Source organism: Lissotriton helveticus, chromosome 1_1, assembly GCF_964261635.1.
Source record: "Lissotriton helveticus chromosome 1_1, aLisHel1.1, whole genome shotgun sequence".
Classification (NCBI taxonomy): domain Eukaryota; kingdom Metazoa; phylum Chordata; class Amphibia; order Caudata; family Salamandridae; genus Lissotriton; species Lissotriton helveticus.
In genome coordinates, this window is record NC_136057.1 from 1,043,357,119 (window position 1) to 1,043,380,368 (window position 23,250).

Genomic DNA, 23,250 nt, shown 5'->3' on the forward strand with positions numbered 1-23,250 from the left:
GGGGCGCTGGATTGTTCTGGCGCTCGAAGGGCGGATACTGGAGTGTTCTCAGAGGTGTCGCGGCAAAAAGTGGTGGACATGGGGTTGGTTGATGGGTGGCGGTTTCTACATCCAACGTCCAGGGATTACACGTTTTTTTCTCATGTACACCGCTCATATTCCCGACTGGACCATATATTCCTTAGCCAGGCTCTTAGAGGAGATGTCCTTGACTCCACCATTCTGCCCCTCTCGGTCTCGGATCACAGCATGCTGGTACTTACTCTGCGCTGGTCGTCGACAGGCTCCGGGCTACGGAAGTGGTATTTCCCGGCTTCGGTGCTTCGGGACGAGGCTTCTGACAAGGCGCTGCGGGTGGCTATTAGGGAGTTCTTTGCCCTTAACCCACCGTCTGATACCTCGGTAACCAACACGTGGGATGCCTTTAAGGCGTCCATCAGGGGCACCTGTTTGGGCCTTAACGCACAACTCAATAGGCTGCGACGCAAGGAGAGGGAGGCCCTGGAGGCTGAACTGGCTTCTCTCGAGCAGGCGCATAAACTCAACCCCTCGAGGGTGACCCTCCGGCCCCTCACGGCGGTACGGGGGAAACTGAGGGCCCATTACAGTAACAGGGCGGAGTTTACCCTCCTGAGGTTGGGCCGACAGTCCTACTCTTGTGGTAACAAAGTAGGGAGACACTTGGCCCGACAGCTTCGTGACAGGCGGGAACGTGAATACATTGGAGGGATTCGCGATTCTGCTGGACAGTTGCAGCATCGGGACGAGACGAAGGCGGCCATCTTCGGTCGCTTCTACTCGGACCTATACAAGGGGGAACAACTAGGAACGGCTGCCCAGAAGGAATACCTGGGGCGTCTACCCCTTCCGCAGGTGTCTAAGGAATGGAATGAGCTCTTGGGGGCACCGATTACCAGGGAGGAGGTGCTAGCGGCTATTACGAACTTGAAGCTTCACAAGGCGCCTGGCCCGGACGGTTACACTGCTGTGTTTTATAAATCTTACGCCTCCGAGCTATGTGACTTCTTGGTCGCTCTTTTTAATGACGTGGCCGCCTCTGGTTCCTCCACTGGCTCCCTGGCGGAGGCGATGATTACGGTCTTGCCAAAGCCGGGGAAGGACCCGGCACAATGCGCCTCCTTTCGCCCGATAGCGCTTCTTAATTTGGACGCCAAACTGTATTCGGCGATCCTGGCGTGTAGGCTCCAAGACCTTATGCCGGCGCTGATCCATCCGGACCAGTCTGGCTTCATCAAGGGGCGCCAGACGCATGATAACACACGTCGGGTGGTGCATCTCATAGAAAAAGCGGAACGATTTCGTATACCGGCGGTACTAGTGGGCCTGGACGCCGAGAAGGCCTTCGATAGGGTGGATTGGGGGTTCCTTTTCAATACCATGACTGCCTTTGGTTTTTCGGAGACCTTCATTACTATGGTGAGGGCCAACTACTGCTGCCCCCGGTCCCGGGTTGCGGTGAACGGTCATATGTCGGCATTCTTTGCTCATACTCGCGGCACTAGACAGGGTTGCCCTCTGTCCCCCCTGCTATTCGCGCTGAGCATTGAGCCGCTGGCGGTGGCGGTGCGGGAGCATGATGGGATCCGAGGTTTACCATTCGCGGGGGAACAGCATAAGATTTCGCTCTTTGCGGACGATGTCTTGCTCTCTGTTACTGATCCGGAGAGCTCGCTTCCTTGCGTAAGGGAGGCCTTGTTGGAGTTTGAGGGAGTGGCGGGCTTTAAGGTCAACTATAGCAAGTCGCACATCCTGAATCTTACCCTGTCGCAGGCCGAGAGGGACAGGGTGCGGCCGTTGACTCCGTTGGCCTGGGCCGCGGATTCGATTGTCTACCTGGGGGTCCATCTGACTCCGACGGTGGGCGGGCTATTCCAGGCTAATTTCCCATCCTTGATGGCGAAATCCCGGGCGGAATTGGACAGGTGGAAACCGAAGTTTCTGTCATGGCTGGGCAGAATCCATGCCGTGAAGATGGTCCTCCTCCCTAAATTCTTATATTTGTTCCAAGCCTTGCCTATTCCCGTGGGCAGCGATTTCTTTCGGCGCCTCAAGACTTCTTTATTGCGTTTCGTGTGGCAGGGGGGTCAGGCACGGGTCTCCTATGCGGTTCTCCGTCGACCGAGATCGGAGGGTGGGGTTGGGCTCCCGGACCTGCAGTTATATTACAAAGCGGCGCAACTGAGAGTTTTGGTAGAATGGTCGCAACAGACCTCCGAGAAACACTGGCTCCATATGGACCGATGCGTTGCCGGTAGGTCAATCTGGGACCTGGCCTGGAAACCGAAGAAGGACCGCCCCCTCAATGCATATATCAGCACTCCCACCAGCACGGTGTTGAAGGTGTGGGACTCACTGGCGGGGGATGACCGTTGGACCACGTTCCCTTCGCCGTTTACGCCCTTGCATTTCAACCCGGCTTTCCCGCCGGCGCTACATGAGGGGCCGTTTGCGGTGTGGAGGGAGGGGGGGTGTCGGGCGTTGACCCATTTGTTCCACGGCCTGGACACCCTCACTTTCGCTAACTGTATGAGGGATTATGGGGTCCCCCAGACTGAACAATTCCGGCATGTTCAGCTGCTTCATTGGGCTACGTCGCCTGGAGTGGTGGAGGCGGCTACGAGACCGCCGACGCCGTTTGAGGCCTTTATTTTGCGGACGTCTGCCATGAAGGGGGCCATTTCCTTCCTTTACCAGCTGCTGCTTCAATCGGCGATAGCCCCTCGACCTCGTTATATGGGGCAATGGGAGGAAATGCTGGGGCGAGAAGTCACGGACGTGGAATGGTCGGCGCTGTGGCGCGACTTGACGTCCTTTAACCATTCCTTGCACTTGAGGGAAGCCCACCTCAAAACGGTCATGCAATGGTATATGTGCCCGACTAGGCTTCACCGCATTTTCCCGAGCACCTCGGATAAGTGCTGGAGGGGTTGCGGCCTTTTGGGGGACTTCCGCCATATCTGGTGGGACTGCCCGGTGATCCGTCCGTACTGGGAGGAAATTCTCTCCCACATGAAGGAAATATTGACTTATCCCATTGATGACTCTATGGCCTGTGTCCTGCTAGGGCTGCGTGACCCTGGCCTCACCTATCAGACCAGAGCAGATAAAAAGATTTTGTGGCTGTGCCTCGGCGCAGCGAAGCTCACACTGGCTGCGGCCTGGAAGAAGAAGGAGGCTCCGGCGGTCTCATTGTGGCACGCGCGGCTGTGGAGGCTGCTCAGTCTGGAGAGAGTGGCGGACATCTTCCTGGGCCAGTATAAGAATTTCCGGTATCAGTGGGGTCCTCTGGTTACGTTTCTGTCTAAGGGGTTACCCTCGGCCGTATGTCCGGCCTCCTTGAGGTCGATGCACCTCTTTCAAGTGTAATGTGGATATGATTGAGTGATTGAGTGAGTGGCGTCACCACCGGGGGGGAGGGAGGGGGTGGGATGGGGATGTTGGTTGTTTCTGTTTTTGGGCTGTGGAGGATCCACGAATTGATTATCTGCACCGCTTGTATGGAACTTGTAGGGCTGGGGTCCGGCACATTGCGGCACTGGTCGTCTTAGCTGGACTGACCTAATGATAAGCTGGTTGAACACCATGTACAGTGGTCCTGATTGCTATGTTGTCTCGAGCCTGGGCTGGATATGCGTATGATATGGCTTGGGCCACTGCTGATGTATGTACAAGGCTTTTACCATGATGTTGGGTTCTGTGCGGTTCCCCCGCAGCCCTATGTTTATTTTCCTATGCAACTCAAAATAAAATAAAACTTTTACAAAAAAAAAAAAATGCAGAACAGGAGGATACTCATTCCGTTACATAGGACCCAAAACATGGAACAATCTCCCATAACAAATCAGAGCCTCCTCCTTGCTACTTGAGTTTCACAAGAAGTTGAAGACCTGGCCCTTCGAATAATGCAGTGAGGGCCACAGGCCTATATCCCTGCTCAAGTGCTTGTATACCATCACAGGTGATTAGTGCGCTATACAAAGCATCATACATAACAAGGAAGAACTCAACAAGAACATCAACCATATGGTTAAGTTCATTTCAAATTCAGTTTGCAGGGTTCAGTGCTTAGTGACAACCACGAGAAAATCAGAACCTTTGCAAGTTGTTATCTACATCATTGTATAACACTGATAAAGATAAAAATGCGTTATGGTAGGTAGACTTTGCAGAAATTAGTTAGTATTGTCCTTCTGTTTAAAGCCATGGTGCATATAAAAGCTCTGTAAGATGTAAACTTGCACAGAAAGATTCTTCCTATATTTCCAGTTTGTTTGATTTTGACTTGGCTGGGTTTCATGAGTGAAATTTTCTCACTAAGTGGAGAAAACACATTGCATAGGTGAAGGCAAAGGCAAGTTGGAAAGCTTTGCAAACTTTGCAATATATTAAAATGTGGAACTTTGCAAACTTTTACCACTAATGGAAAGTGCTCTGCATCCGTTGGATTTGACATCACAAGAAATTCTCTTTTGCTCGGGTTATACTTCATTCAACTTTATTTCGGTTCAGTGAACCATAAAAGTACACAGTGCAAGACAACATAGATATACTTAAAAACATTATAATTACAAATGTCAGCTCATGACAATATAAATATGTAAAACAATCAAACTACTTCAGTTGTCAAAAATCTACCACAGTGCTCAGACAGAAGCCAAAGGATCAAAAACCTAAAAAAAATAGTTCTAAGGAGTGGGCTCATCAGGTGCCCGCTATTTCACCCGGATTATCTGAGTTAAATATCAAACCTATAAAAAACCAATCAATACATAGATAAAATCCACAGGAATCAAAGTACAAAACTCATTAAATAGCCATCTAAAAGGAAAAAAACAGCACATAAAAACAGTACCCCTCTGCTTAATGGTAGGTTCAATATATATAGCAGCAGAAAAGCAGCTCTTAATAGTGGGCAGAGTTAGCTGATAAATGAAAGCATCTCTGCAGTAGCGAATATTTGCCGCTCTAAGGATGGGCAGCAAGTGGCATTTCGTCAACAATGAGTAAAACTTACAGTATAGCATAAAATGTAGGGTAGTTTGGGGTGATTGACCGTCACAAGGACACAATGGAAGTTGTGAAAAATACGGGCCTTGTGACGGAAAGGCCGCAAGAAAGTACACAGTGCATAACCTAAGTCTAATCAATAAGAATTTGTGATGCATATTTCCCGCCCATACTAGGTATGGCACAGGTTTAACACTCGGACAAATTCCCATATAGGTCTGGACCATTGGTTTATTTACAACACTCTGCATTCTATCCTTCAAGAATCTCTTTAAAACACATTCTTTAGGGTCCTAATAGAGCTGGCTAATGCATTGCTGGAAGAGGTAAACAAGTCCTTCTGTCCCATACTGCAACAAATATTCTGAATATACTTCATCCAAGGAATACTCAGACAGTGGTCGAGTTTTTAGCAGTCTGCAAACACAGCCCTGTTAAAGGAAGTCTGGCTTTTGGTCCAAATTCTGAGCCACACAAGGAGTGGTTGAATTTTGATGAGATTGCTTATGTAGCTAATCCCTGCCTCAGTGTCGCAGACGATGGAGCTAGTGCTTTGCGGGACAGCAAACAATCTCTTGATGAAGGCCCTTCTAATCTTCAATGCCCCACACCCTTGCCTTGTACTAGGCAATAGCACAGCATTCGGCTGTATTGACAGTCAAGAGTTGCTTTATAGGTTTCTGACCAAGTTTACGGACAAAATTGAGACTGGCCGCCACTGAACTGGAGAGGGCAACAGCTCTGATGGTCTTCAAGGGTCCCCAAGAGAGACGTAGATCAAAGGGGATGCCTAGGTAGGAAAAAGTAAGAACAGAGCCAAATTTCTTGCTGTTCACAACAAAATATACATTGCCCTTTTTTCTTACCCCAAAAATCATTAGGCGGATCTAATTTTGGTTAACCATAAGATCTAGACTGGCCTTAAACTCACCGAAACAGTCCAGCAGGTGTAGCAAGCCATTTGCAGTCCTGGCAATTAGGGCAGTGTTGTCTGCATAACTTAATGTGGGAATACTACGATCACCTACGCGAGGACAATCTGCCCTTACCAGTTTATCCTCCAGGGTGTTTATATACATGAAAAAGAGGAAAGGAGCCAAGATACAGTCCTGGAGTACGCCCCTCGCCAGGCTAAAAGGTGGTGTAGTTTCTCCCCTGAGCCATACCGTACACTGACAGTAACATCATTGTTTAGATCTCTAAGAAAATTAACAATATAAAGATCCACCCCCAAATCGGTCATGATACCCCATAATTTAGGCCTATTGACAGAGTCGAAGGCAGAACTCAAATTCATGAAAGCCAAATACAACTTGCCACACTTGGCCACAGTGTGTGCGGCAATTAACAGATATAGATTTAAGACCTGCTCGACTGTGACTAGGCCGAAGCGGAAACTGAATTGAAGATCCGAGAGTATGTTACGCTCCTCTGCCAATAGATGCAAACGTCCAACATAATTTGTGGCATAATCTTTGCAGTGGAATTAATCAGTGAGATAGGGTGATGATAAGGAGAATCATTTTTGTACCCTTTTTAAAAATAGGAACAATAGTTGCATGTGACCAGTTCTTGGGGGGCCAGCAGCTAAGGCAGATATTCAGAACATTTGTCAATAAAGGGGCCCACAGTGGGGTATTAGCTTTCAACATATCAGAGGAGAGCCCGTCTGGACCAGGAGCATCCCCAACTGGACAGCTAGCCACAGCCCGCATAACCTCTTCCAATTCGATAGCTGGGTCCGCAAAAAACTTAGCGGAAGACTGGGACACGGTTGAATACCGGTCAGCAGCTGGCAGGAAACTAAAGGGATATAATCGGGGATATCTGGCTTCCCTAAACAAGAGTCAGCATAAAGCTTGGTAAAATGGGTGACCCAGATATCAGAGGGAATAACAGTATCAATACTAGGATCTTTTTTGGCCTAAAAACAACAATTCACTGTCTCCCAAAAGCCCTTGCAGTCCCTAAGTTAACTTGCCTGTACCAGTGATGACAAAGCGATCTCTCTGATAGTATTGCCCTGATTTTGAGGGCGTCTGGATACAGAGTTCTGCATCTCTGCACCACGTCTTGTTCTCTAAGAGTTTTTCTTAGTGCAGCAAGTAACTGGTTACGGGCATCGTTACAATTAGCATTAAACCACTTTGCAGGTGACTTAAGTCCATATTGTACAGAACCAAAAGGATATAAAATGCTGCTTTGCACATCTTGTCAATGCTATTAAGGAGCGCAGAACCCCTACCCTGAGTGTGATTGTCTGATATACAAACCAGAAAGTCGTGGTATGTGGAAACCACTAACTGCGCTAAGAAAGAGGGTTCGCAGACCTTGGACCAGGCTTTTATTAACCCATGATTCCTAGAAGATAAGCGTGGAGGATACACCACTGCGAAGATTCTACAACCGATCAAGACATGTTATGTTAAAATTATTTCTTAAGCACGCTTACACCAATCAGTTTCATGGCGCTGAGGGGAGAAAGACTGAGGCAGTGAGAGACATGGAGATTTTATCATAGGCTTGTGAGAATAAGCGTGTCTTCAGTAGGGTTCTAAATTTGGTGTAACAAGTTGCCAGTCTTAACTCGTTCGTAAGGGAGTTCCAGAAGCGGGGGGCTATGAAAGAGAATCTCAGACCTCCATGTTTTTTCCATCTGAAGGTAAGGATAGTGAGCAGATGGAGATGAGAAGAACGGAGCTTGCGGGATGGGATGTAGCGTTGGATCCGGGAGGAGATAAAGGCAGGGGCTTGATCGGCTAAAGCTTTGAAGATGGTGCAGCCAAGTTTAAAAAAGCACCGTTTGGCTACTGGGAGCCAATGCAAGCTCTTCAACATCTATGCTTAGCCTCACACACTCACACACGCCCCACTGCATTCAAAAATGCACAACAGGAGGCCTATCATTCTGTTACATAGGACCCAAATCATGGAACAATCTCCCATAACAAATCAGAGCCTCCTCCTCGTTACTTGAGTTTCACAAGAAGTTGAAGACTTAGCCCTTCGAATCAATGCAGTGAGAGCCACAGGGCTATCTATACCCCAGATCAAGTGCCTGTATATCATCAGGGTTGATTAGTGCGCTATACAAAGCATCATACATAACAAGGAAGAACTCAACAAGAACATTAACCATATTGTTGAGTTCATTTCAAGTTCAGTTTGCACATTTCTTTCCTTAGTGACAACCACGAGAAAATCAGAGCCTTTGCAAGTTATCTACATCATTGTTTAACGCTGATAAAAATGTTTTATGGTAGGTATACTTTGCAGAAAAGTTACTATTGTCCTTCTGTTTAAAGCCAACGTGCATATAAAAGCGCTGTGAGATGTAAACTTTCACTGAAAAATTCTTCCTATATTTCCAGCTTGGGAATATGCAGTTAGCAAAAATCTCACTCCATTTTTGTTTTTGTTTTGGCTGGGTTTTTGAGTGAAAATATCTCACTTAGTGGAGAAAACACATTGCATAGGTGAAGGCAAAGGGAAGCGGGAAAGCTTTGTGAACTATGCAATAGAGTAAAATTTGCAACTTTGCAAACTTTTGCCAATAATGGATAATGCTTTACACACCGTTGGATCTGACCTCACAAGAAATGTTCTTTTGCACGGGGTATACACTATTAGGAAAACAAAGTAAAATATCCTTAAGTCAGCAACAGAGCTGAGAAGATGTTAGCCATCTCCCTATGAGCCACATCAATTAGGCCTTTGCCGTAGCTGTGCCTGTGAGCAAAGCAGAGTGGCTTCTAGGCGGAGCATAGGGCCATGGCTTGCCACTTAAAGGGCTGGTAGAATGTGGTCTGGCAGGTATGCGTAAAGGGATACCATTTTAGATCATTTGCAGTCTTCATAGTAGGAATTGTGGGGTTCCCATGTATAATCTGTTTCCTTAATCTAGACAGAACATGAAAATTATGATTGCAGTCTGTACCTTCTTTGGGAAGTTTAGGAGAGGGGTGACATGTCAAAAAGTTTGTATTGAAAGTCTAGAAAGTGCTTTTCGTGACTTGGGACACAAGCACGAGTGAGGGGGAATGGGACCACATGGCTTCACCGCTCAGCACATTTCACTCCCTACCACTATGGTAAACGCAGTTCACTTTAAATGTTTACTGAATTTTAGCTGAAGTGTTTCACCAATGCTGGTGCAGGTTAGTGCTGTGAATCTCTAGAGATATGTGTTTCTGGATATTATCCGTCATCAGTAGAAATAAAAATTAATTTTATCAGGGGTTGCTGAGAAAGCTGCCACAATCCTCTCAGGCCTCAGTACCTCTCTTTGGCGCACATGTGCATCTCCAAAAGCTCGTCATCTCAATGACTCCAGGGAGACTTTTCAAAATAAATAGGGATGGGGGCATACTGCTTCACCTCCCAGAACAGTTCAGTCCCCTGCATCATAGAAAATGCAGTTCACTTGAAATGCTTTCTTGAATTTTTGCTGAAATGTTTCACCAAAATTGATGAAAGTTAGTTGTCTGAATCTCCAAAAGCATGCCGGTTTTTATCTCTACTGATGATGGATAATATCCAGAAACACATATGTCTAGAGAAAAGCCAGCCACGGCTACCCCCAGTAGAGCCAACCAGCAACCCCAGACTGGTTTTGAACTTGTTAGGACTCATCATGTAGCATGGATTCTGTGGAACAGTGAGCAGGTGGTAGACTAGGTTTTGTCAATTGGGGAAGGTTGTAAGATTTTGATATTAACATTGCCTTTAATTTGTCTTTTCTGTTCCAGTTAGCATGTGTATGATAACCAACTACTTAGAGGTGTTGTGGGAATGCCGACATTGGATGGACATGATCAATGACCATGGTCCTTTTGCACCCTTAACTGACCCTATTGCAAAGTGTACCCTGATTCATTTTATCGGAACTGTCACTTTCGCTTTTACTTACTATGTTCACTTTAGTTCTTCAGCCTGTGATTCTCTTCTGCATCCTTCCTCTGTTGTTGAGGTAAGCTGTCCCATCACCATTGAGTTTGCTTTAGGGATACGCAACAGTGATTGGTTTAGGTACAGCATGTGCAGGAAGAGAGAGGGCCTTCAAGTCACTTGCACTTAGGCTTTGTACATGGCGTCTTCTTGGTGTGGCAGCCTGGCGCCTCCCATAATGACCCTGTGTTGGCTGTGCTCTTGGATAGATCTGTTAGAACATACAATGCAAGCTCTGAGGAATTGTTTGCAAACTCTTCAGTACTGAAGGTGCAGGCTGTCGATCACAATAGTATGATCAGCTGTTATTTATTTGGGAGTTTATAGTGTAGTACGTGTGACCTTCCAGTTACTTTTGAAGACAGAGAGGTATTGGTAATGTCCAATTGAGAAAACGATGTGCAGAAGAAGAAGACAACCTATCAGGAGGTATGTGGCACATACTCCATCTGTCTAGGTTTTTAAGCGCCAGGATACCCATAGGATGACAGTATGCGTTATATAAGTGTGCAATACAATACGATACAATACGATAGCTGAAGTTGTGCTATCACAACCCCTGCAAATCTGAAAGGTCTGTTTAGAGCGCCGAAATAATTCAGATTTTTACAGCAGTAACTTTTCTCAGCATGGCCCAGGAAGAGCCCAGCCTCAATTCTGTGACTATGCTAATTATTCACTCTCCTGTGTCTGCATTATGACTTGACTCTCTTTGGGAACAATGTTGTCACTCACTAGTTTGAACGGTAGGAGACACTTGTTTATTACTGTGTGGATAGTTATCCCTTCGAGTGCCCAAGATTAGTTCCAATTCAGAGAGACAATAAGGAAGTGACCCTTCCGGAGAGTGCGAGACGAGAGAGCACTGATAGGGGCACGGGGGGCTCCGGGTTAGATTTAGGTGCAATAGCAGGCTTGCTTATGGGTTGCACTTCTGGATTATCAGGGGGTTTATCGTGATAACTGCTCAAAATGCTTGAGACATACTTCATCTCACGATCAACATTGGATCGAACCGCCTTCCCATTATAATGAGGATCATACCTTCTGTCACCTGCTGGCCAACAGTCACCAATAGTTCTGCTCCCACGCTGTGGTTGATTGGCTGCCCGGCCTGGCTGCGGCCTGCTCCCATCTCTAGCAGCAGCAGTGCTATGGGCATGGCATGAATCTTCTCCACGGTACCTGAAGACACAACATAAGGCATAGAAAGAAATGCCAGAGCATGTGGGTGAATGGGCAAAAAAGAAAACACACGGCATGCAAGATAGAGATGCAGGGTACTGCATGTACCAGAGGGGCTGAACACTCCTGTAGAAAAGTGGGCACTCATGGAAAATGGAAGGCAGTTCTGGGGAAAGATGGGGCACGATGGGCAAAGGCTTGGCACCTGCATGATAGAACTCGGCTCTCTAAAAAAGGTGGAACTTTAGGTGGAACGGTGGGGAACCCATCACAGTACTGGAAAAATACGGTAGGCATTCTCTGGTGGGTTACCTGTCCTTTGTGTCTTTAGCTCCAGCTGGTGCTCTGCACATCGCAGGGTCTGGAAGTAGTCATTGCCTTCTGTGCAGAGCGCCTGGGCCGTGCTTGACTCAACACCTTGGGCTTCCAGCATGGCTTGGAATTTCCTCAGTGCAGAGCCGTCATCCAGGGCTCTGCCGATCATCTCAGTGCCATGTTCAGCAGTACCTGCTCTACTGCACATCCACAGTAGGAACCCACCTGCAGGAGGGACAGCGTCACATGTTTAGCTTCATTGTAGAAACAGAGGGGGATATTTACAAAGAAGTGGCGGATTGAGGCGTTAGCCATCATGACTTAACACCTCACTCCACCATTTCGGAAACGCAAGGCTGCACAATATTTACAAGAATATGGTGCAGCTTTGCATTTCCCCCTGCGCTGGCGCTACTCTTAACAGCGTAACACCAATGCAGGCACCCTTGCATCATAGTGCAAGGGTGCCTGCGTGCAGGGGAAGATTGTTTATGTTCAGGAAGGTCACCCTTCCTGCACATAAACAATCTTAAAATGCCATTTTGTCACTTCTATGTGTGCTGCTTAATGCAGCACACATAGAAGCTACAAGATGTCATTTTTAAAAAAAGATTGTTTATGTGCAGGAAGGGTCACCTTCCTGAACATAAACAATCCAAGATGTATTGCTTTTTCCATGTGTGCTGCACAAGGCAGTACACATGGAATAAGCAAAAACGAGGAGAAATAAATAATTGTTCCTCGTTTTGCCAAGTTAAGACCAGGTTTTCCCTAGTCTTAATTTTGGCGCTGCCTTCTATTTACAACAACCTTTTAAATAAGGGGCAGGTTCAAAACAATGGGTGTTGCGGTGGAATGCTAACTGCAACACCTACTGCCCACCCCTGTCACGCTAATCATAGCATGAAAGGGGGCCTTATTTACAACAAGGCAGGGTTAAGCCACGCTAAGTGGCTTAACGCTGCCTTGCAAATAAGGCAAACCCCCATCGCCACAGAAAAGTCACTTAAAGTGACATTTTCGTGGCGATAGGGGCTTGTACATATGCCCAAAAAGACAAAAAAATGTCTTGATAAAATATCTACCATTCAATATTGTCACCCGTTTAAAATGACTAAATACAACCATAGTCAATTTCCACCTATTGAAGGACTCTGCAAATGTTCTATTCCACTGCCGGTGCTAGCATATTATTATGATATAAGTGCTTGATATTAATTTAAGGTGCCAGTCCCAAGAAATATTTACGTTGGTATTTATTATGGTAATAGTTTTTTTTGAGTCTGTATTTGCAAGTCTATGATTTTACAGACAATATTTTCAGATGCCAGTTTTTAGACACTTGCCCCCTGGAATACCCTACCTTCATACATCAGGTTTGACTCCTGTTATCTCAAATTTAGGAAACTCTTGAAGACCTGGCTTTTGAAGGTGGTACACGAATAACTTGTGGAGCGCATCATTGCACTATTGCTTCTATAGCTCTAGCGCCCAGAGACCTTTCAGAGGATGTGCGCTTTACAAAATCTGGTAACAGAACATAACATGCTACCCACGGTAGGATATGGGCAGAGATTAAAGGGTTCCTCCACGAACAGGATGTTTCTTGAGATCGCCTCAACACGTGGCAATTTCTCTACCCAGCAGATTACACGTACTCTACAAAGACTGCACTACCTGCATAGTAACAACATGATATCTGCCTTTCTTTGTCACCCGGGTGAGTGTAATCTAGATTGGGACCACTTCTTGCGTCAATACTGCACTTCGTTTCCAATACCACCTCACATCCCCTGCCAACCAGATTTGTATAACTTTAGAATGTCTCTTTCTTCAGAGCATTCGGTTCTCAGGGCCAGCACCCCACCTGTGGAACAACTTGCATAGTTATATGCACCATTTGCTACCTTTGCCAGCCACTACAGGGAGTAGCAGCGTGTGCTCGGAATAACAAGTTACTACAGGTGGGTCTTTCTAGGATCTAGAATTGCATCAATTTTTCCTCGCCAGTCTATTGTGTATGGTATAACATGTTTGTCTTATTTGCCTTGCAAATCTCACATATATGAATGACTGAGTCAAGAGGATTACTAATGCTTAGTGGACATGGTCATTGTAGCGAGGCTGCCTATTTTTGACTCAATTCTTGATTTAACTATTATTATCTGTGCAGCATTAACAGTGCACCCTAGGTATCAATGCAACCAGTATATGTGGCATTCGCTGAACTCTAAATCCATGGTCAGTTAAGCATTTCTACCTGGCTAAATTTACTGTCTTTCGCCATTAATTCCAATGCACTTTCCTGGGCTCCGAAGACCCCCACTGACCTGTACGCGTAACCAGCTCTCGCAAGTCAGGGGGCCCGCGCCCCTTCAGGCACTCTAGAGACTCTATCACCTCCAGGGAGTTGCCGATCTTCAGCCCGACGGGACAGTCCATCTCTGTGATGAGGGCTGCGGTTGTCATCCCCATATGGTTCCCCACAGCCACCTGCAAAGACGAATGGAGGATGCTCGGTCACGGCAGCTCAGGGACACTTAGACTTTTGTTCGCCAAGCCTCAGATGTGGTGCGGCATGAGACAGTAATGTGCGGGGGCGGGGTGGAGGACATTATTTCATTTTTAGTCTGTTTACTGGACTACTGACTGATGCCATTGCGAAACATCCTTTACGACAAAACTTTCACAACGCGGTACCATTACCACGCAGGTTTTACAACGCAAGTCATTACAACGACTTGTGCTGGAGGGCGCTGTAGGATAGGGAATAGTTTAATTTACTATCCAAAACCTTCCCTACTACCCACGGGGACTGGAGTTGGAATAGTAAATTAAACTATTCACTATCCAGCGCCCCCCAACGCAAGTCGTTGTAACGACTTGCGTTGTAAAGCCTGCGTGGTAACGGTACGCGTTGTGAAAGCACGCGTTGTACCATCATACATCCGATGCCATTGGGTCATTACCACTGTGTGCCATATTGTAGTAGGATCAGACCATGCGACCTTCCAGGCTGCAGATATGGTCCACTGTAGAGGATTAATCACCATGTGCTGCCCTTTGTCAGGATGTTTTACTGGAGACATAATCGGATCCATCTCAGCTTAGTAAACCTATTACGACTAGCAGCCTTTACACCTGTAGTTTCTGCAGGCCCAGTTATGAGGGAGCATAAAATGTATAGATAACGTTGTACCTGAACATGCATTACCCCCTCATCTCTTATCCTCATCCTCCCCATCCCAGTCCTTACTTGGGAGATGACAGAGGTTGTAACTATGCGCTAGGGATCTATGAGCCTGAGGCTGTCTTCTATTTCCAATGAGAAAAATACACCCTCAACCTCCTACCTGTCCTGTATTTTCTGCACTTTTATTGTTCTTATTTATTATTGCTCACATACTAATTCTTTGGGCCCAAAGATCATGTCTGCACCGTTTGGCAGTGTGCTCCCCGACCATGTGCTTGATCGTTGAGGAGCTGTGTATGGTGGTATCCGAAGCCAGGGCCAGGCTTGCATGTCAGGCCGCGGAAGGCAGAATTGTTTTATTAGTCCTTGAAGTCTTGTGAGAGTTAAATTTCGTCACCCAGTAACACTTAAAAACAGGAAGAATGCTGCTTTAATGCAGTCATCCCTGTCGTGCATTGTTGAGGGATATAGGGGGCCTTGCTGGTGGGCCAGAAAAAGATGGGCCCCTGGTCCAGTTGGGAAGTGAATCAGTCCTTGAATGGCGGGATTCGACTGCAGTATGGCAGGCGGTACAGGCATTTGCTCCCCAGTTAGTCGGTTGGAACGTTGTGGCAAAGATGGACAACCAAGTCGCATGTTGCTATCTGAATCGTCATGGTGGTACGAAGAGCGTGAAGTTGAATCTGATAATGTCTTGCATCTTTGCCTAGGTAGAGACTCATCATCGTCTCACTCTAACAGCCATCTACATCTGGGGGACTCTAAATCTCAGGGCCGACCGTCTTATTCGGAACATGCATCAGTGACATGATATCTTTCCCTCAGGGAGTTCAATCAGATATGTGCAATGTTTGGAACTCCTTGGTTGGATCTATCTGATTTGCCACACAATCCGATGTTCCCGCGCTACTGTTCAGAGACATGGTCTCTTCAAGTATTGGCGATTGATGCTTTCTCAGTCCCTTGACCCAGGGATTCTATATGCTTTCCCTCCATTTCCCCTGCTGTCGAAAATTCGTGAGGAGAGGAGAATGATTCTCATTGCTCCCTTTTGGCTACGCTGGACATGGTTCCCTCTTCTGATGGACCTCTCCAAGGACCAGTATGTTCATCTGTCCATTTATCCATCTACTCTCCTGTTCCCTGTTGTTCAAGTGGTGCATCTCCAACATCTCCAGTTGACAACCTAGGATGTGAAAGAGAAGGTCTCAAGCTGATGGGGTGCTTTTGGTTGGTGGCTCTTGATATTCAAGCATCTCATTACACGTTCAACCCTGAAATCTTATAAGAAACACTGGGGTTCTTTTCAAAAGTGTTTTGCAAAAGGTCTGGATCCTCTGTCCATTCAGAGTTTCCGTTTTCTCGATTTCTTGAGTGATGGGTCCATGCAGGGGCCTTCACCCTTTACTCTTTCTTTTTGATAGACGACCATAATAGCTCTTAAAGTCCATGGCAACTTTGCTAAGGTCTCTGCCTTGGTTTCACGACTCCTGAAGAGTTTCAGATTCATGAAGCCTGTGTTTTTCAATCTGGTCCTTTTATGGGATTTGTCAAAAGTGTTGAATAGTTTACAACTTGACCATTTTGAACCTTTAGAAATGGAATCTATGACAAAATATCGACTACAAAAATATCGAGGTACAAAAATATCGCAACACAAATATCGATGACAATAATATCGGGACCCTATCTCTAACTAGGTAAGTACTAAAATATTGAAAAAAATATATCGATGTCAAAAATATCGTTTTTTAGAAAATATCTTTTTTTTAAAATTGTAATATTAACAAAATAATATTTATAAATATAATAAACATAGTTAAAAATATATTATAATATTTCAAATTAATAAATAATGTAATAAAAATATTAATAATAACAATATAATACATATTATATACTTAATTAATATTAACTCTAAAATAATTATTTCAATAAATTATAAATAAATGAAAATATAATAAATTACTAATACATTTATATACATAAATTAATAACATAAATAACAATTAATAACAATGTAAAACTAATAAAAAAAATTAATTACATTTTGGATAGCGTACAGGTAAAAATAACTATTCCCACTCCAGAGAGTGCAACAGTAGGGAAAGTGTTGGATAGCGTAGGGATCAAAATTACTATTCCCACTCCAGAGAGTGCAACAGTAGGGAAAGTGTTGGATAGCGTAGGGGTAATAATTACTATTCCCATTCCAGAGAGTGCAACAGTAGGGAAAGTGTTGGATAGCGTAGGGGTATAAATTACTATTCCCACTCCATAGAGTGCAACAGTAGGAAAAGTGTGGGATAGCGTAGGGATATAAATTACTATTCCAACTCCAGAGAGTGCAACAGTAGGGAAAGTGTTGGATAGCGTAGGGGTAACAATTACTATTCCAACTCCATAGAGCGCAACAGTAGGGAAAGTGTTGGATAGCGTAGGGGTAACAATTACTATTCCCACTCCAGAGAGTGCAACAGTAGGGAAAGTGTTGGATAGAGTAGGGGTAACAATTACTATTCCCACTCCAGAGAGTGCAACAGAAGGGAAAGTGTTGGATAGCGTAGGGGTAAAAATTACTATTCCCACTCCAGAGAGTACAACAGTAGGGAAAGTGTTGGATAGCGTAGGGGTAACAATTACTATTCCAACTCCAGAGAGTTCAACAGTAGGGAAAGTGTTGGATAGCAAAGGGGTAGAAATTACTATTCCCACTCCAGAGAGTGCAACAGTAGGGAAAATGTTGGATAGCGTAGGGGTATAAAATACTATTCCCACTCCAGAGAGTGCAACAGTAGGGAAAATGTTGGATAGCGTAGGAGTAAAAATAACATACTTATAAATAAATGTTTTATTTAAAATAATAAAAATATTAACTATTAAATAGATATAAACCATTTACAAATACCAATACATAATTATTAAAAACATGATGAGCAAAATATATGTAATTAAAAAAATTAATAAAAATACCATTTAATAATATTTAATTAACAATTACTAATTAATTAACAATTAGATAATTAACAAAACAATTAATTAAAGAATATTACTTAATTACATTTAAATTACTTCCCACCCTATTCCCCTATAAACCCACAACCCACTACATAACATAATTATCAATTAATTAAAATTAATTACCAATTAATTAAAATTAATTACCAATTTATAATTAATAATTTATAATTCCTACTAATTAATAAATAAGTTAACATAATTAAATTACTTTCCACCCTATTCCCCTATAAACCCACAACCCGCTACAGAACATAATTATCAATTAATAAATTAATTAAAATTAATTACCAATTAATTAAAATTATTTACCAATTAATAAATATTAATTTATTATTCCTACTAATTAATAATTAATTTAGAATAATTAAATTACTTCCCAACCTATTCCCCTATAAACCCACAACCCGCTACAGAACATAATTAACAATTAAGCAATTAATTAAAATTAATTACCAATTAATTAAAATTAATTACCATTTAATAATTATTAACTTATTATTCCTACTCATTTATAATTAATTTAACATAATTAAATTACATCCCACCCTATTCCCCTATAAACCCACAACCCGCTACAGTACTAAAATACAAAATTTAATTAAATTACATAAAATGAAATTAAAAACATATTAAATACATAATAATATACGAAAAAAATATTTAAAAAATCGATATTAGTAACATCGAAATTATTAACATCGATATTACTTACATCGATATTTTTAACTTCGATATTACTAATATCGATATTAAATATATCGATATTACTTACCTTCTATATTTTGTCCATTCGATATTAAAACTTCGATATTGCCTACCACCCGAGGAACGATATCGGTATGCCCAACTGATCCACTGGGCAACTTCACCTGGGCTGAGAGAGGCTGCGACGAGACCTCCTTCGCAGTTCGAAGCCTTCTTACTGCGGACTACCACAATGAAGGGAACGATCTCCTTCTTATATAAACTTTTGCTTGACACTATGACCTCTCCTCGTCCTCGCTATGTGGACCACTGGGAGAATCAGTTGGGTAGGGACATAGCGGAGACGGAATGGAGGGCTCTCTGGCGCGACATTCAGTCTCACAACCACTCGGCGGACTTGCGAGATGCCCATTTCAAAACCATGTTTGACTGGTATCTCTACCCCTCAAAACTTCATCGCATATTTCCGGCGACCACTGATCGCTGCTGGAGGGGCTGCGGCCTTCTGGGTGACTTTCGTCACATCTGGTGGGACTGTCCGATTATTAGACCGTTCTGGGCCGAAATCCTATCTCACATCAAGGATATGTTGGGGTATCCGATCCCGGATTCGCTATCCTTTGTGGTACTGGGTCTTCGAGACCCACTGTTGGCCCACCAGACGACCGCAGATAAACGAATTATGTGGCTGTGCTTGGGGGCAGCTAAATTAACGCTAGCTGCGGCTTGGAAGAAACCGACGGCCCCGGCAATATCATTATGGCATGCAAAGTTATGGAGGCTGATGAGCATGGAGAGAATGGCGGACATCTTTATGGGCAACTTTAAGAACTTTATGTTCCGCTGGGGACCCTTGGTTCGATTTTTGTCAAGGGGTCTGCCGTCGGCTGTCTGTCCCCCGGCCCTAAGGGCACTTCACCTCTTCCAAGTCTAACCGCTCGAATGCTGAGTATGTAATGTGTGATGTGATACAGGTTGGCGCTACCACCCGGGGGGGGAGGGAGGGGGGCCTTGGGGACGGGAGGATGGGGGGGGAGTTGGGGGGCTTCTGGTTTCTTTATTGCGGCACTGCGGCGCGGAGGATGGACTTTATACGCTTACATATACTTTGTGACACTTCGTAGGCAGCTTCACCTCCTCGAGGAACATGCGACAGGAACATTGAGTGGCGCCTGCTGGTTGGAACTCTCCCAGCGATGTCATTACAGACTTTTTGCCTCCTGGGACTTGCTGCTATGAGAGGCTTCCAAGGTTGCTCCTGAGGCTCTTAAGAGCCCCTGTCTATATTGCTGTAACATTGCCGTTTTTTTTTGTATGTCTTCCTCTTATTCTTCTTTGCAAAACTAATAAAATCAACTTTTACAAAAAAACTTCGATATTAGTGTATGTCGATATTAAAATTTCGATATTTTGTCTGCATACCTTAGAAATGTCTCTTTTGTCTTAGTTGTGTGCTAAAATAGCTTTTTTACGCACAATTACCTCAGCAAAGCGGTTTGGAGAGATGGGGGTTCTTCTATCTTCATTCTCTTACTTGTATTTATTCCTAATTAGGTTGATCCTACCTTTTCCCCAAAAGTTTATTCCTCTTTTCACTTTTGTCAGGAAGGTGTCTTACCAGTTTTCCCTCCTGACACAGAGGGTATTCCTTCCACAAAGGATGAAAATCAAAAGTTGTCTACTTGACCAGGACCCAATTATTTCCGAAGTCAAAATCTTTCGTTGCCTCATACGGTACAGCGAATAAAGGTAGCAAAGTTTCCACCTAAACTATAAACATATGGGTTCGCAATGGGATCATTCAGGCAAACAGATCAGCTAGTGAGGTTCCCACTTCTGATATCCAGGGGAGGTCCATCATGGCAGTGGCTGCGTGATGGGCAGAAGCAGGCAGGGCATCCTTTCCCGATATTTGTGGGACTGTGACATGGTTGTCCCATCATACATTTGTCAAGCATTACCAATTGGATGTATCAGATTCTGCAGGTTCATTAGGTGCTACAGTTTTTAAAACAGCAAGGATGTAATCGTCTTATTAAACTTTGTTTAGAGCATCTTCAGTTTCGCTGCACTTCCTTTACTTGGTAAATCCTCACGAGCAAGGACTGGAATGAGGAGGTGATGGGGTATTGATCCTATTACTAAGCAGCAATCTTCACTACTCTGATTCAGAGACCTTCTCGTTCCAGTCCGCATCCCCTAATCCCCACCTCCTCCATAACTCCCACTTGGTACATTACAGAGCGACAACTTTAGAGGGAGGAGCATTTGTTCTTTTCCTTAGAAATAGAAGGCAGCCTCAGACTGCAGGGATCATAGATCACTAGCCTGGTTAAAACCTCTGTTGAGGCACAGTCACCTCACAAGTAAGGACTGAGACGAGGAAGGTTAAGGTAAGTAATAGGATCATCAACCATCATCCCTAGGATGTCTAATCATTGTTTCACCCACTAGCATGGAGTATCTGCTGTGGCATATATGAAGTCAGAACATACAATACATTAGTAATATGTGACTGCAGCAATGGAATTCACTTCACCAAGATGCAATATACGCTGTAAGTAATAAAAAAGTCAACTTATGCCATCAACAATGCCACTGTGATGTTATTTGTATTATCTATCGTGCATGACTTGTCATTAGCTGTTAAAGACTTCCTATTCACACCTTACAATTTCAACAAATTTCAGATTTTAAACATTCATTAATATCTAAGTATTAACTTTAGTTCTTTTCAATTAATATATGTACACGCATCGAAAAACATTTCATGGTTCAAACAAAGAAGCTGTAGTGTCGTTCCTATATCCCTGATAGGCTCTGCGCATTGGAATAATATACACTATACTTTTAACATAGGACTGAGGTCAGTATGTCTCTATCAAGTACATTAAACGTAATTACTTGTGTGTGCCAACTAACTCAGAGGTCACTAGAAACTTCTCGAATGAACAAGAAGGGATTAGTTTCTGACAACCGCATAAACAGGACAGCTTTGTTTCTCTTGGAGTTTGAACAATATCTTCAGAGTCGTGGAAACAATAGATAACCGTTTCACTCAGTCAATCGTGCATGATTCGTTTCTACAGAGTTGCACAGAAATAGAGAGACGGGCGTTTCAATAGAAAGGGTTTATTGAACAGTCTTATTTCTCATGCAAGAGATATGAACTGCTACAATCGTAAGACAGAGTGCGAAGTATAAAAAGTACAGCGTTAGCAGTAAGATAAAATAATACTATAATAGCATGTCTTGTAGCTATGACATATGATCATTAAAATACATACATAAACAGCACAGGCTAAAATACTCATCTGGTGCTTCTAAAATAATCCTACCTCATTTAGAAGACTAACGGCACATATAGGAAAAGCACTGCCTTCAGCATTGGTCGCATCAGCAATGTTTGTATCGGATGTTACCTGCGCGTCTGTTGTTTCCTCTCGTACCTCAGCAGTAGCAATTTGTGTCTTTGAGATCTCAATGAATGTCGTCATCAGGATTGGTAGCCGCTGGGGACAACACAGAGCATGGGCCGTTACCGGATCCGGCAGAGTATCGATATCCGTAGGCATAACCGATGGGAGTGTTAGACAGATGTCTAGCACGCATTATTCACCGCAAAGCAGGCAGCTTAGAACAGGTAAGATGCAATCTTGCCAGATTGGTCTGAATGACAGAAACCATGTGGTATTTAACTCTTGTAAACAAGGTAAACATAGAATTTGGAAGATGCGCTCACCACACTTTATCTCCAATAGAGCTCTATCTATGGTGCTTGGAATGGCGTTGGTGATTTGGCTTGCCAAGCAGTAGGAGCAAAAATAGGATCCCTGCAACAAGTCCAAAAAGTAGTGGCAGTCCACCGAGCACAGAGTGCACGAAGTTGGGAAATATTCAGAGGACTGCTTAAAAAGGTGGTAACAGTCCTGAACATACATTCTTAAATATATGTAAAATACTGCTCGTATCATATATGTTTAGGATACGTTCCAACATTTCTGAGAAATGTATAGGGCAGTTTGTATTCAAAAGGGCATGTATCTCGGCAGAAGTCCTTTCTACTTGTAGATCATTGGTTTCTTTGGCCGAGGTCAGTGGCACAGTTTTTTGTAAAAGAATGGCTTTCATTCTGTTTAGAGTATCAATTCGTATAGAAGAGATGTTCAGTGAAGGCTATAAAGGCGACTCCCTGACTGTCTTGGTTTGTGGAAACAATACTTGCATACAGCAGGTGACCCTGGATGACACAGTTACTAGATATGGGGTACCTGGCAACATTCCACAGCAGCTGTGAACATTCAACATAAGGTAACTCCCGTTAGAAAGTAGTCCAAAAATTGGATTAATCACTGCAGCTGGTGAGCCTTGTAGGTGAGAGGATAAGTTTGTAGTAGAACCATTGCAGGCCCTGTGTACATTTATAACCGGACAAGGAGAGAACCGCTTAGTGTGTTTTCACAGTTAGAACCGCTAAGAAACACTTCACGTCCTCCACTCCAACATCTGTGTGTGTGTATGGTAAATTCCAGGATGTCTTGATGTATTCTTTACCCTACCTTTCATATTTGCCTGCTGGTATGTGTTTTAGGCAATACTGAAAATGGGAAATTGTAACAGGCAGCGTGATTTTACCATGTATGATCCACTCAGTAGCTGACTTTTCTGCCACTGTGAATGGTAATCTTTCCAGTTTTTCAATGCTCAGCACCGTGTAGTCTGCTCCCCTCTGTGCCAGTTTGATCTGTTTATCAGTGAGATTGAATCCTGAAAACAGTGACGCAGTATAGATTAAACGCCAAGGCACATAGCCTGCACGCAAGCTTTGTAGCGTCCAGCCTAATAGCATGATAGAT

General features: G+C 44.1%; 1 protein-coding gene across 4 annotated transcripts in view; it reads right to left on the reverse strand.

Moving 5' to 3' along the window:
* Nucleotides 1–23,250, reverse strand: part of TYMP (thymidine phosphorylase) — a 253,694-nt gene that overhangs the window by 12,220 nt on the left and 218,224 nt on the right. For all 4 annotated transcript variants that reach the window (XM_078677900.1, XM_078677904.1, XM_078677906.1 and 1 more), the window contains exons 7-9: nt 13,806–13,968; nt 11,473–11,700; nt 11,020–11,160 (exon numbers count right to left, since the gene is read on the reverse strand). In XM_078677900.1, coding sequence (XP_078534026.1) covers nt 11,020–11,160; nt 11,473–11,700; nt 13,806–13,968 — 532 coding nt within the window. The remainder of the gene's footprint in view (nt 1–11,019; nt 11,161–11,472; nt 11,701–13,805; nt 13,969–23,250) is intronic.